The sequence below is a fragment of the Melospiza melodia genome, chromosome 4, assembly GCF_035770615.1.
Source record: "Melospiza melodia melodia isolate bMelMel2 chromosome 4, bMelMel2.pri, whole genome shotgun sequence".
Lineage (NCBI taxonomy): Eukaryota > Metazoa > Chordata > Aves > Passeriformes > Passerellidae > Melospiza > Melospiza melodia.
The window spans coordinates 50,150,804-50,166,032 of record NC_086197.1 but is presented as its reverse complement, the minus strand read 5'-3'; the positions used below and the strand labels follow the sequence as shown (position 1 = coordinate 50,166,032).

Here is a 15,229-nt window from a genome sequence, read left to right as displayed (position 1 = left end):
AAAAGAAGTGCTGTAGAAAGAAAACTTCAAAAGCATTCCAGAAGAGTTTAGGAGACAGGATATCACCATGTGCTGGTTACCTTGATCAAGATCCTTTTGAATCTAAATCAAACCTGTGGATTAAATGCTAAAAGATTAGGAAATGAGGTAATTCAAGTCAAAATGCACATTTAGAGTTGACTTTTGCAAGTTTCCCTTAGCTTTTAACTCTCAAGAACTCTGCCAACAGTTGGCTGTGGCTGTCCTGCGGTCACAGAGCTTTGGAATGCCGGCTAGCAAGCTCCCCGTGACCAGAGGGACACACAAGAGAGGCTGCCCCTGAGCTTCTACCAAGGCCTTTCAGGTGGCAGTGGGTGTAGCAGCATGGGTGACACTGCAACAGGACACCACTAGGATCCCAAGGCAAAGAGATGAAGGAGAGGACACTGGTATGCAGTCCAATGAAGCTGTATTCAGAGGATGGGTCAGGAATATGTGACGAGAGAAGAGTGGTCTGGCTAGGGTTTTTAAAGGAGGCTACTTTAGGGGGTGGGAGCATCACCTAACCAATGGGAGAACACTTGGGGAGGAGCATGGGATCTAACAAGATCAATGGGATTAACATGGGGGAGGAGAGAAGCCTCTAGGACAAATCAACTGTTAAAACCAGGGTAATTGACATTGAACATTCGGGAACAAAAAGTGTGGATCTAGGTTGATGGACTGTCTCTGTTCCTCTGGGCGCCTCTCAGGAACCCTCAGTCAGGCTCGAGTTGGCAGACACCAGGGGGGCAGTCCGGACACGGCCGACAGCGGGGAGACACTCTCCTGTGCCCCGAGGGTACTGAGGGCACCTAGGCTAGTTGCCTTTGCAGCAGAAGAGACACTGGAGACATCGGTAGAAGGTAAAGGGCCGACTCTTAGAAGGGGTTAATCCAAGGTTTTATTCAGGGGCTTTGGGGAGCTCCTGCACCTTAGGGGGCCTCCTGCCGAGAGCCCCGGGAGATGTGCCAAGGTTACATTTAACGGGAGTAGGAAACCGAAAGTAGATAACATTTTACTAACCAATAAGTGACCCTAAGGAATGGATATTGGGGGATAGACATTTAGGACAGCGAATGGGGCAAGGCTTGGGGGGCTGACCCTTAGCATCTGGCTAATCGCTCGATGTCCTGGACCGAAGCTTCTAGATGGAGGGGATGGGATGCTGAGTGATTGACAGCCAGGGTTGGGGTTTGGGGATGATCTCTGCAAGGAAGAGGGATTACACAGGTATAGGGAGTGGGGTACAATCTGGAATAAACCATTTGGGAAAAATATGGGGATACAAGAACAGAACTACTTCAAAGTATTACAAAGTATAAAAACACACTACAACAATGGACAAGGGAAGGAGATAGCACAACTTGGGTTGACAGGTCCATACAAGGGAAGGAAGGGAGGAGCAGGGATCAGGCATGTTGAGGGCCAACTAAGCGGCAGGAAAATTCAGGGGCAAACAACTTGAGAAAAACAATTATGAGGGGATAAAACAGGGGTACAAGGATCAAACCATTTTTCTTAAATAACATTGAACCACTAACTTGCAATTGAAATAACTATAGAACTCATAAAACATACCACCACATTTGGCTTTCTGTTAGACTTCAGCATGCTGTAGTCTGGATCTGGCACACTAGTTGCCTGTTCATATTTACCATAAATAATGACTAAAAGCATAACTTGCAGCTAGATTTTGGAAGTGACTTTTGGAAGGGTTTGTTTCCTTCTCTTTCCCCCACCCCTTTAAGGCTTTTTGTCTTATGGGATTTGTTTGCAATCTGCTAGCTGAATTTCTGAGGCAAGTTTGCCAGATCTGGGGCTGTATCATCATTCTGCACATCTGGAAGTGGTTTATGTGCTCTCATTCCTCCAGCACAGCGTCTGGACTCTGCCCTATTCCTCAGCAGCAGAGAAAGGAAAGAAAACCAGTACAACTCCAAAGTAAACTCTGAAGAGTTTGAAAAAGGAATCAAATCGTAAAACTGTTACTGTGCGCTGTAAGGCCCTTGTGTGGGTGACTTCAAAGGAGGATGGTGGTCGAGGACGCTTTGGCAAGAGTGCTTACAGCTGTGGGCTATCTAGGATCCAAGTAAATAACTCCACAGCGCTTCAGGAGAGAAGAGTCCCAAATACTGTGCTGCTTTGAAGAGGTAAAAAGACTAATTAAGCAGGAAATATCTGATCAGTAATGTCACTGTTTTTTGAGCTTTCCCTTCTGCAGCCCCTTGTTTTGTTATAGGATTTGGCAGCTGAGTTAGGGACTGCCAGGTTCCAGGAAATAATGTCTACAGTAAATGAGTAAATATTTGCAGGGGAACAAATATACCTCTCTTTCCTTAAAAATCAGTAGGTAATCAATTGGTGTATCAGGGGCGTAGGAATGCTGTAGTTGTAGAACTCAGACTTGTGTGAGAGTCTGTCTTTGGATTTTAACGTTTAAAACATGGTTCAGTTTATGTGGATTTAATAGTTTCTGGAGATAACATGAAGCTGTGGCTGTGCTGCTTTCATCTTGCAGTGATCATCAGGATTATTTGTGGCTACTGTTACAAATGCTAGTTCAAAGGTAGCTCCGTGGAAATCAGGGGAAGATTGTGATCAGCTAAAGTGGGGTTAGAAAATTAGCCCAAGAGCATAGCAGGTTCTGTTGTCCCTCTGCTTCCCTAAATGTGTAAAGTTTTTAAGTGTAAAAGAAAGTAATACTTCTGTGTAATGCACGAGAGAAAGGCTTTCTCAGCTGTGTTTTTTTCTGACAAATAAGCTTGATTTCCTCTGTGTAAATTAATGCCACATGAAGAGAATGGTCTCCTGGAATGTAGATAAGTAGTGCAGATGTGGAAGAACTTCCAGAGTACTCCTTTCTCACTGCGATTTAGCCATTAGCTGACTTAAATAAATTTGAATATAAGTGGTTTGTAGTCAATGCCACATCTTAAATTTCATATATATATTTTTGTTGTTATTGTTGTTGTCATTTAACTTGTTGGTCAAAGTAAAGACTAATTTAATATTCTGCCTGAAGTTGAGCACTAACCAATGGGAGGTGGTCCGCTTTGTGACTCAGATTTCAAGAATTCTTGCTGTTCTGTCTGATTTGTTAAGGAGCTGGAACAAACTTCACTTTTGTGTGTGCACAGAACTGATCTTATATCTTAATCTGTGCAGTAATGTGTCCATATCTGTAGGTGTGGAAGCAGGTAAAATTGTTTTTGTTCTATCCCTACATAGTGTAAAGGTTGGATCACACAGGTGGATTTTTCTCTCCCATCCAACTTCTGGTGCTGTTTTTTACTGTTGGTTGTTGTTGTTTTGGTTATGTGCTTTGTGTTTTCTTTCATAAACAGTAGTTTTGGGTCCAGAATTCAATCGAATGTTGTATTTCTCATAATCCTGTACTTTAGGGGTTATGTTCTGTCTTCTCAGACATGGCTGCTCTCAGGCCTGGACTAGAAGCACAGTTTTAGGGAAGGCTACCTCCTTTTGTTCAGCATCACAAAAAATGTGCATAAATACAAGCCCACTACACCCACTGTTAGAGAATAAAAAAAAAAGCTGTTAGAAAATATTTGCACTATTGCTCTGAAATTTTTTGAGGGTCTTGAAGACGCTGCCCTGGTATAAGGTTCCCATATGTTTGGGAATGCATACTCCAGCAAGACATTAGTATTTGCTATAGTTACTATGTTGGAGGTGAAATCAGAGATAAATATATTTATAAATTGCATTGGTGGATGTTTTAATACTTCTTTGCACAGTATCTTAAAATGTACTAAAAATCACGTACTTATGTAGATGGTCAGATGGGATTTATGAAAATGTTTTTCAAAACCTATTAGTTGCTAAATTATTAATAAAAATATTTCAAACCCATAAAGCTAGTATTTGTTCAAAAACAAAAGGTATTTACAGAGATTAATTGCCATTTTACTTTTGTCAGTTCCGTAGTAAAATTTGATAATCCAAACCCTAGACCTTTATATAATTAACAAGAATACGCTTCTGGCATCAATGATATTTCTCACTTTTATTTTTTTTTCTTTTAATTATTTTTTATTTTAGTTTACCATAAATCACAGTTCTCATCTAACAGGACACATGGCTCTTTTAAAGAAAGGTAAGAGAGATTAAAAACATTTGAAAGATGTATTTTTTAAAAGAGGACAGAAATATCAAATCCCATTTCTCATGCAACTGTTTTCAGAGTAGTGTACAAATTTATAGTTCTGGTATTGCTAAATTATGCTTAACTTTAAGTATGCAGATAAGTCTTTTCCTGTTAACTGTGTCAGATAAGTACCACCATAATTCATATTAATTTAAAATTACTTAGTGCTTTAGTTCATGAGACAGGAGATTGTGAAATTTCCCACCAATACTGCAAGTAGCTGCTGTTTTCATGTGAATTCTGCCCAGGGAACTGAAGCTGAATTTTACAGAGATCTGCACATTAATGCTGTTCATACTCAATATTGAGGTGTGGCCCCCAGAATTTTGGGGTTCTCATCAGCTGTAAGGGTCAGTGACTGAAAATGGGCTTTTGCATTTATTTACGTGCCCAAAATTTCTCAGAAGTCAGTGGGCTTTTTCCTCAGCTGGTTTAAATTAGTGCAGGTTTGGTTTACCAATTTCAATCTAGTCTTGTGCCCAGTTATGGCCAGTTGGCCATTTTGATTAAAATAGATCAAAACTCTGTTCCCTTTGCTCTTTTGAACACCTTAAATACATTTTATGATGGTACAAAAGTAACAAAGTAGTCTGAAACAAAGAACACCCATTTTGATGAGGGCAAGGTATTCCTTCCCTATTGTGCTTGGTGAACTGTCCCAACACCTGCACATGCTTGGTTTGTGTTGAATGACTTAAACCTGTACAAGACAGTCTTCTAGGAACTATGAATCAGAATATAAAGGCAGGTATTTGCCTTGCTTGATTTTACTGATTTAAATTACCCTGTCAAAATAAGTATTTTCAAATATTTTGGAACATTCCTGGTTTCACTAGCATGGTGGGTTTGTTTTTCTAGAATTTTTAGGGTTTTGCTCAAATACACTTTCAGGATCTGAGCATTGAAATAGATATAAAAATTTTCCTGTGTCTGAAGTTTCATCAGGGAAGCATAATAGAATGGAAGGGCTACATAAAAAGAATTAACTCATTAAGTGAGTGTAAACAGACAACAGACTAGCCAGGAAAAAAACTGTTCTGAGCTCCTGGTTAAATTCAGAAATATGTGTATTTTCTAGTATGGATAACCCAAATATATTGTGACTATTATGATTTAGTGAGCAAATTAACCATGAAAATCAGATTGTTGGGGATTATTTTAATAAGGGAGAATTATTGTTATGTTTCTAATGTTTCAAGTTTTTAGGTTGATCAAATAACATGAGAAAAACACAACAGATACAGGTTATCGAATTTTTCTATCACCTGTAGTGGTTGCAAATTGGGGTTTTTTTTTCTTTAGTCAGATACTTGGGAATTAGCTGTTATAGTGATTGTTAACACATTCTCCCTCTTGTTTCAGTTAACCAGATCTTATTGTTACTTCTTGTCTTAACTGTGTGCGCTATTCTGTATAGAAAAGTTCACCAAGTGCCCTTGGCATTAAGAAATGAAACGGGTAAGTGACTGTCACTTCAGTTTCATTTATGTTCCTGTTTTGTATTCCTCATGTCTTAACGTGAACAGCACTTTTCACCTTACTGAATGTCTTGCAGTAGATGAACTACTCACACTGTTGCTTAGTCTCACATAGTCTGTAACGAAAAGCATTTTGCTTCTGAATTACGTGAATAAAATTATAGGAGATTGATATTGATGACTAAGAGTTGTAATTCTGATTAAGTTTCTATCCAGATGTAACTGATGTAGATGGATGCTGGAGTATATCCTTACTTGAGCTGAACAGGTTGGAGTTGTCAAGTGGTAATGAACTTTGATCATGCTCTGCCTCCTTGGCTTGATTATTCATTTCAGATAGGCCATAAAATCTTCATGTTTACAGCAGAAGTTTTAGCTGAAATTTTTATAGCGACAGAAACCTGCTAGGTTAATTAGGTTGGACTAGTATTAAATGTAGTAAGCTATTTATATAGTATCTATATAAAGAGCTGGCTTACTGCTGCCAAGGTAAACAAACTCTATCTTGATATAAATAATTTATTTTCAATATATTTTTGTTGGGGTTGTTATGACTGTAATTGTTATGTTTTAGCCAGTACAGTTATATCTGTTTAAGTTCTGTAAGTTAATCAGTGCTAATCAGGGATTTAAATCCTTAGCAGGAATGTGACCTGATTCAGTGTAGTCTAGGGTTTTTTCCCTTGTATCATTAGCAACTTCCTGCTGATATAAATTTTTGCACTCTTCCTTTCAAACCAGCTTGCCAAAGAAGTGGAACTCATGCAATTGCACTGTCTCTTTGACTTGCCTCCTTCCTTTGATAATTTTGGAACTTATTGTTCAATTTGCACTAAATATAGCTGAGAAGTAGAAGTCTCAAAGGTATTCAAACCTCTCCAGATTTCATATGAATAAGAAGCTACATGAAGGACAGGCTAAATTGTGCCCCTGCTTAGTAGAAGATTCTGAGAACTCTCTTATTTATTCTATTTGGAGGCATCCAACAGTCCAGTCAACCTGCAAGTGGTTCTGGATTAGCAACAGCTCAAGCTGTGTGCCTTGCGAGATGGGAATGTGTGTAGGATGTGGTAAGGAAAAATGGAGTGATGATAGAATGATTCTACTGCTTATGGTAGTACTTACTCATCTTTGTGACCCAGATCTGGTGTAAAATGGGTTTGTTTCTTGTAGTGGATTTGGAGAACCCTGAGGAAATGGAGGAAGAAATCCCAGTGGTGATCTGTGCTGCTGCAGGCAGGATGGGTGCAGCTGTAGCAGCAATCAGCAGCATCTACAGCAACACAGAGGCCAATGTTTTATTCTACATCATTGGGCTGAAGACAACCATCCCACACATTCGGTACACATCAGCCTTGCTTTAGTTTGGGCTGTAGTTAGAGCCATGTTGTTGTTCCTCCTAGCCCAGGCACTAGTCCTTTTGGACTTCAGAGGACTTTTCAGAGAAATCTAGTAGTATTGGGAGCAACCCCCAGGATTATGTATGTGATAAAAAAAGGACCACTTTGTCCTCCACAAGGCACTGACTCATGCAAAGAGGTGTGAAATAACCAGACCATGCCATGCCTGTTCTTAGGTTTTGATAGTTAGGCTGCAGAAGAATCTGTAGTGAGGCAAGGATACACTGCCGGCTTGTCGCAATCCCACTTTGTGCCACTGCACTTACCTCTCTTCTGGTGCTGAATCTTCATCTTCAGAGTAGAAAAAACTTGCTGTTTAAAGCTAATTTCTGTTGATGATGTATTAAAGTTCTAAAAAAGGGGCCCAAAAAGTATTGTGATGACTTTCTTTCCATTTCACTCCGTTCCTTAATTTTTCATGTAATTTCCTATCATGAAATAAGAATTCTTCATTTCATGACAGGAAATGAAATCTCAGGATTTCAATGAATATTCATCTCATTAAATTTCACTTCATTTCACAGCACTTCATTCCATTCAATTTAATTGTTTTCACTTAATTTCAGAATTTTCTTCTTCTCAGTTTTACTGCAATACATTTTTCTTTCCTTTCTATCCTTTTTGCTTTAGTCGATCTTTTCTCATTTTATTTCCCTTCCTGAAATGAAAATTCCTCATTTCATGAAAGAAAATGAATTCTCTATTTCAATGAGTATAATTTCTTGAGGTTTCATCTCATTTCAATGCACTTCATTTCATTCTATTCCCTTTCACTTGTTTCACTTCATTACATAGTTTTCTTCTTTTTCCACTTCATTATATTTCATGTATGTTCATTTCACTTCATTCCTTGATTTGTTATTTATTTCCTTCATAAATGAGAATTCTTCATTTCATGAAAGGAAATTATATCCTGACATTTCAATGAATGTAATTTCATGAAGTTTCAGTTATTTTTGTTTCAACATTCAGATTTGCAAACATTGTCTTGAAGAGGACCAAGTTGTGAATGCAAACTAAAACATTTCTTAGCAGTTCTCATCTCTGGCTACTTCACTTCTGTAGCCTTTGCATCTGCAATTTGTGTCAGGAGAGAAAATAAACAGGGTGATAAAAAAATCTGACAAAAAGATGAAAAGAAAATTAGTTTAGTATAAAGAATACATAATTAGGAGGTGATGTAGAAGTCATCTGGAAGACCATGAAGATGTGAAAGGGTGAAGACTAACCTCAGCTTTAAAAGCACTGTAGATAGGGTAAGAAATTATAATCTTTAATTATAGCAAAAAAATTTAGAAAAATATAGTTTATTGGTAATAAAGAAAGATTAGTGAAAGATTAGTCGTTTGGGCTATATATGGAGTCTCTGGTTTGGGGAGTGGTATGGGGTGTTTGTTTTATTGTGGTTTTGTGGGGATTTTTTTGTATTTTAAGAACAAGTTTAACAAAGGACTATGTGCAATAGCTGTAGACATAAGGGATTCTGTCTTGGGACAGAATAGATCAAGTGAGATTTTAAGGTCTCTTATTATTCTCCTAAGTGTCTGTGAATTTCATGCCGGAAGTACTTGCCATGTACTTGATATTTCTTTTATTACTTATTTTCTGTCCATCACAGAAAATGGATCGAAAATTCTAAACTGAAAGAAATAAAATTTAAAGTTGTGGAATTCAATCCTATGGTACTAAAAGGAAAAATCAGACAAGATGCATCACGTCCTGAGCTACTGCAGCCTGTGAGTCAATGAACACCACATAATAAATTATTGAGGTTTTTAATGCTTATTATGGGCTTAAAAATGTCCTAGATCTGTTCCATTTCATGGAGGAGGTGTGCATATATGTCTCTTCCAATGCAAGAGCCAATGTGCCAGTTAGTCAGAGTGATAGCATAAACAAGAGATGTTGCGCACTTTTCATGCAATGAGTACTGCATCTCTGGAATTCCTTGCTGAAAGGTCTGATGGATGTAAAAATGTTAAGGGGGTTCAGTTAGGATCAAAGTTCATATTTAGATCACACCTAGATCAGAAAATCCCTTGAGCTGAAAATAGTTGGAAGCTAGAAGAATACATGGAGCAACTGTTCTGGGTGCTTGCTCTATTTTTATTTTAGGACCACTCTGAAGGCAGGGGCTGGGTAAAATTATCTGAATTCTTATGGTTGTTCTTACATTCTCAGTCCCCTTTCCCTCTGCTCTGTTCTTCATTGCTGTTGTAGAAGTTATCCCATGTCTGTGTCACTAGTCAAATAATTCTTTTAGAGTGGATTGATGGTACTATCACATTTTTAAATGTTTGGTGTGATTTATGCTGTAAAAATGCACTAGGAAGAACATTGGCAGCAGGTCCAGAAAGGTGCTCTTTCCACTCTGCTCTGCACTGGTGAGGCTGCATCTGAAAATGCCCAGTTCTGAGTCCACCAGTATAAGAAAGAAATGGGCTCACTGGGGCGAGTGTGACATGGGCTACAAAGATGATTAAGAGGCTGAAGCATCTTTTATATGGGAGGCTGAAAGAGTTGAGGCTGTTTCAGTCTGGAGAAGACAAGATTCAGGAGGGTCTTATCAATGTGTGTAAATACTTGAGGGGAGCAACAAGAGACAATGGGCACAAATAACATGAAATTCCCTCTGAGCTAAAGAAAAGGCTTTTTAAAGCATGAGTTTAGAAGTCTCAGGTTGCCCAGAGAGACTGTTGGGTCTCCATCTGTGGACATATTCAGAACCCAACTGGGCATGGTCCTTGTCAGTCTGCTTGAGTTGGCTCTGCTGCAGCTGAGCCCTCTCAAGGGGGTTGAACAAGAGGATCTCAAAAGGCCCCTTGTAGCCTAAAGGATTCTGTGAGGAAGCAACATATTTGAGTTGCATGGTTAGGGCCATAGTGGATAAGTAATAACAGCAATAACAGTAATAATACCAGATTTGAGATAGCAGTAAAGCTATGGGGGAAGAAGCAAATGGTCACTGATTAGTGCTCAATAGAGAGAAATTCCAGCTGACTTAAGAGAGACAGACGCCTGAGACTGCTGTGATAAATAGCTTTACCATTTAGTCTTTACCTTTTCTTTCTCCTTAATAGTTGAACTTTGTTCGATTTTATCTTCCTTTGCTTATCCAGAAGCATGAGAAAGTAATATATTTGGATGATGATGTCATTGTTCAAGGTAAGCTGTTAAAAACCAGTTTCTAACAGAATTAAAATCCAAGTTATTGCAGCTTTTACAGCCATTTGGAATTATGAGACAGAAACTGAGGCAGCTAGTAGGAGTGTTGGGGAAACTACAAATGATCTGTTTGTTTAAATGAAAGTTTGAAGAAGAACTTACCTGCATATATTTTGAATAATTTTGATCAAAATTGTATGCGAGTTTCATTTTAATTGATTCTGGTTAATTGCTAGAAGATACCATAGATTTCACTCAGAAGCTGCAATGTCTATTAAGTGTGTGACATGCATTTCCTTCTGGTATTTAAATTCCCACAAATGCTACCAATTCTTTATCCAGAATTGCTGTTCTTGAGAGCAAGAGAAATTTAGTCAAAAACGTGGATGGAAGCTCCAAACACTCAAAATATGGTTTTGAGCATCTTCAGCTCAGAATGTAATTTGCAGAATCACGAAGATTTCAGACTTCCTAGTCAAATGGGAGCACTTAGAAGGCATTGAAATCCTGAAAAAATATTTTATTTTTTTTTTCTTATCATCTAAGTGATCTCTTTTGATCTCTTTTTAAAGATTAATTTCCTGTGAGTTTTTTCTGTTCTGTTTCCAAATCGTTGGGGTTTTTTTCTCTGTAGAGCTGTTGTCTTCATATTTGTTTTATCATATTTTCTTGTAACTTTAAAGCACTTTTTAACCAGAGTGTTGTGCTTTAACCCTGGTGGGCAACTAAGCAAAATTTCCTTTGGAAGGTATAAGTACAATAAATTTTTGGGCCTTTATTAGTCTTTGCTGTAAGAACACTAAGACCAGTGAATTTGCAAATGGCAAACGTGTAATTCTCCACTGCTTTTCTGCACCTTTTTATAGTTTTGTCTCCCTAGAGGCAGATTTCAGACAACCTGCACTTAAAGGGGTCACTATTTCCTGCTTTGTAAAAGGCAACTAATCTGTTCTGCCTCATTTTAATTTGCCATAGATTTCCTATCAGAGTTCTCCAGTACAGGTGCTTCCAGTGGCAATCTCTGCTTTTTTTTTGGTTTTGTTGTTCTGTCTGTCATCAATGGGCAGCAGCAATATTTAACTCTTTGAAAGGTTCCAGGTCTTCCTTTAGACTCCAATTTCAGGAGCAGCTCAAGCTGAGCCTGCCACTCCCCTGTCACCCCTCCCTGCACTTGTGTTCACCAGCACAGGGCTCTCCCCTTCCCTGGGGGTGTCAGCTGATGATAATCGTGGAGCTGCGGGGTAAAGGTGTAGTTTCACATAAAACCTCATGGTGGGCTGCTGCTGACCAAGTGGCCTTTCCTGTCCCCAGACAGCTCCTTTTATGTGTGTAAAATGCAGTTGTGCAGCTTCAGAAGCAGCTGATTCAGCTGTTTGACCTGGCAGAAGACCAGCAGTACAAAAAGTAAAAGAGATAAAAGCAAAAGTAAAACTGGAAGCTGTAAGGGGTTGAGATGCAGGCTCACTTGATTGCTGTGGGTGTGTTCTGCTTCCTACCTGCTTTGAAACTATCCTGGCACATCTTGGGTATGTGACAGTCAGGTGATGAGTGAGGTGCCAGGCATTGCAATGTTTCCCTCCACCAAGAAGGAGCTGGGTGGGATGTGAAGCCAGCAGGGATGGTCAAATGACAGACACATCTCAATCAGCCATTGCTGGGAATCCAGGTATCTTCCCAGGAGATAAATACACCATAACAGGAAAAACCTCATCTGTGCAAAACACTGAAGTGGAGCTTTTGTGAGACTTAAAGAGGCTCAGAAAAATTGCCTTTGCCCTCTCTCTCCATAGAGAAGCTCTATGAATGCATAAGTTTGTAACCAGGCTTTTTAACAGTCCTGTTGGCTTCTGCTGTAGCTGATTTTGGACAACAATATCAATGTATTGAATACCAATGATCCTATCTAAAGATAGACCTTAGATATCCAAGTGCAAATTTGGAAATGGTCCCATATGTGCTGGTTTAGAGCAAATTTGGGAGAAAACCTCCAAAGGGGGCCCCTCCCCGCAACTGGTTCGTTCATTTAACAGGCAAAGCACTCTCCAGCACACAAAATGAACAATACCAGATGACGAAACTCATTCACTGCTCTGAAGAGATGACAGATTCAGAAAGTCTCTCTGGTGGGTGGTTGCTCTGTTATCAGTCCCTCTGGCACTGGAAAAGGCTGCAGAGTGGGTCCCAGCAGGCTGTGAAGTGTTCTTGATGTTTCCCCGGGGCCTGGTCTGGAGCAGGTTCAAATGGTTCCAAGAAGAGGGAAAGAAAAACAGTCCAGGGAAAGCTCAGACTGCCTCAGCTAGCTAAACTAACTAACTAGAAAGCAAAAGGAGCATGATGTTCTGCCCCATCTATGCCCAGATACCAACAGTCCAGCCAAATGTGGAGGAGTGAGTGAGGCTGCTAACAAAAACCTTGTGCTTCTTCTCTCTGCCTTTGCTCTGAGAGCCAGTTTTGAAGGCACAGAATATAATATCCAGCATGAACAGAACACATGACTGGGGATAAAAGCATTATAAAGTCACCCTAGGACACCATATTACAAAATTCAGTAGGGGCTATCCTTAAGACTGGTGTGTTTATAAGATATGAGAGCTGATGTTGTCCTATCAGGTCTGCAGCAGTGCAGTAGGTGTTGTCTCATGCTTGTGACCTTTCTGTAATCAGGTGACATTCAGGAACTCTACAATACTAAGTTAGCTCCTGGACATGCAGCAGCTTTTTCAGATGATTGTGACCTGCCTTCTACACATGAAATGGTTAGAAGTGTAGGGATGCAGGTAAGATGCCATTCTGGAATACTAATAACAAATTTGTTTGCCCATAAAGGTAAGATGATTTTATGTGTTTTCCCCAAAGTGAAAGTTTTATATATGTAGATATAGATAGCTTTGTAATAGTATAGGTAATTAAGGACTTTTTGTACTGGTACAATTGTGATGCTGCATGACTTAATGTGGGCTACCAAAAGACAAACATAGCAAGAGAAAAGGCTTATCAAACTTCCATGGTACAATATTGTGGAAAAAGTAATTTAATATCTGGAAGTATCCTGCCTTACAGTCTTGTCTTACAGAACTAACAACAGGTAACTACCATCTAGAAACTTATCTTGGGAAGAGCATATTTAATCTCCTTCTCAGTGAGAGTGAGGTGCATTTAAATATATCTTTACAGAGATTCATAGGGGATGAACATACTTTTTTATTTCTTAGAACACATACATGGGATTCCTGGACTACAGAAAGCAAGCCATTAGAGATCTTGGCATCAGCCCCAGCACCTGCTCCTTTAATCCTGGAGTAATTGTTGGTAACATGACTGAATGGAAACATCAGTGGATCACACAGCAATTGGAAAAGTGGATGCGAAGAAATGTAGAGTATGTGTAGAAATCTAGCTTCACACTGTACTTTTAATACTTGTTTTACAGTTTTACATTTAAAAGCTCTTACAGGTTTTTTTAACTCCAAGCAGTCTTTCTTTTGAGATCTTGTCAAGTGAAGTAACTTGTGTTCCAGCATTTCCATCTGTTTAAATCTGACCAATCCTGTACCAGAAAATGGCCACTTGGAATTTTAGTCTTGTGTTCAATCACAAGCCACACTTAATCCTGAGGGACATTGAGAACATGTGGTTCTCATTTTGGGTGACCAACTTAGCCTGGGATGAAGCCACTGAATGATCTTCCCTTCCTGAGGCTAGCTTAAAGAAGGAGGAGTATTTTCTTCTTGCCAGATACTTATTTTTAATCTGCCTTTTGTACTAAAGATTCCTTGGGGTTTTGAACATATTATTTTATTTTTCCTTTTGCAGGGAAAACCTCTATAGCAGTACCCTTGGGGGAGGTGTGGCAACCTCCCCAATGCTGATTGTATTTCATGGAAAATATTCCTCTATTAATCCTATGTGGCACATAAGGCATCTTGGTAAGTTGATTGCAACAAGTTGATTGATCACTGTTTGCAAGTTGGAACTAAGATGAATCTGTGAGATTCCGGTGCAAGACCTTAGGTGACTTTACCTCATGTGCCACTTACATGGAAGGAACATATGAAATACCTGAATATAGTGAGACTGAAAAAAGTCAGGTGCAATGGAAGAAAAGGGGAGACCTGGCAGTGTTTGTTATCAACATTTTGGAGGATGTAGTTACCTTTCATCTAGGGAGTGGTGAATTACCCTAGGAAAAACATAATGGCTTAGCTGGTATGGTAAAATTAATAGATTTTACTTTGTTTTTAATCCCAGCTATGCCAAGATGTTAAAAGTGTTGAGAGAGAAAACTTCCTCAGAGTTTTTGCCGATGCTGCATAAGAGGCATCAAGCTGAAAATAGCTGCTGTATCATACAACTAGTTGTAAACTAACATGAAAGCATACCTATCAGATTTCTGAAAACAGTCACCTGAATTTGACTCACTCTACAGTGTCTTCCATTATCAAAATTGCATTTAAATTTTTTTTTTAATCTACCTATGCAGGTTGGAGTCCTGATGCCCGTTACTCAGAGCAATTTCTTCAAGAAGCTAAATTACTTCACTGGAATGGGAGATACAAACCTTGGGACTACCCCAGTGTCCACACTGATCTCTGGGAAAACTGGTTTATTCCTGACCCCTCAGGGAAGTTCAAATTAACTTGTCCTGACAGCTGATACTGAAATACTGCATAACATAGTGTATGGGACGCATTTAATAGTTTGAGATTCAACATGTTGTATGATTTTAGAAAACAAAGTATTTGTTAAAAATATGAAAAACTGACCATCAGTTTTGTGTGCTTATGGCAGCTGAGGGAGGCTGGAGTGACGAATACATGGTTCAGATTTTTCCCGTAAGGTGAGGAAACAAATGTATTTGACAATGAAGTATTTTCATTAAACACAGAGGTGAAATTCAGTGTCAGAAAGAGTGCTTTAATTTAAGGTCTTTCTAAGTAAGATTCCCGTATCTTCTAAGAGGAAAAAATCTACACAGGAGATAGCTGCAGTGTTATGTACAA

The 15,229-nt window shown here is 39.1% G+C and overlaps 1 protein-coding gene across 3 annotated transcripts; it reads left to right on the top strand.

Annotated features, from left to right (window-relative positions):
• Positions 1-620: 620 nt before the first annotated feature.
• On the top strand, positions 621-15,126 carry GLT8D2 (glycosyltransferase 8 domain containing 2). Of its 3 annotated transcripts, none has more exons than XM_063154324.1 (11): positions 621-884; positions 1,895-2,171; positions 4,081-4,135; positions 5,549-5,644; positions 6,838-7,006; positions 8,683-8,800; positions 10,184-10,229; positions 12,894-13,006; positions 13,442-13,608; positions 14,043-14,155; positions 14,710-15,126. In XM_063154324.1, exons 3-11 carry the CDS (start codon positions 4,117-4,119, stop codon positions 14,880-14,882), a joined length of 1,014 nt encoding a protein of 337 aa, XP_063010394.1. In that variant the 5' UTR covers positions 621-884; positions 1,895-2,171; positions 4,081-4,116; the 3' UTR covers positions 14,883-15,126. The 3 variants fall into 3 exon arrangements, with proteins under 3 accessions (XP_063010394.1, XP_063010393.1, XP_063010392.1); XM_063154323.1 differs by having other exon boundaries at positions 622-884; positions 1,900-2,171; positions 10,145-10,229; XM_063154322.1 differs by having other exon boundaries at positions 622-884; positions 10,145-10,229.
• The last annotated feature ends 103 nt before the right edge of the window (positions 15,127-15,229 follow it).

Bases quoted from the DNA above. Each gene is read 5' to 3' on its own strand.
- GLT8D2 (XM_063154323.1), top strand. The intron at 5,645-6,837 runs GTAAGTGACTGT...TGTTTCTTGTAG, and splicing joins GGCATTAAGAAATGAAACGG to TGGATTTGGAGAACCCTGAG. The intron at 13,609-14,042 runs GTATGTGTAGAA...TTCCTTTTGCAG, and splicing joins TGGATGCGAAGAAATGTAGA to GGAAAACCTCTATAGCAGTA.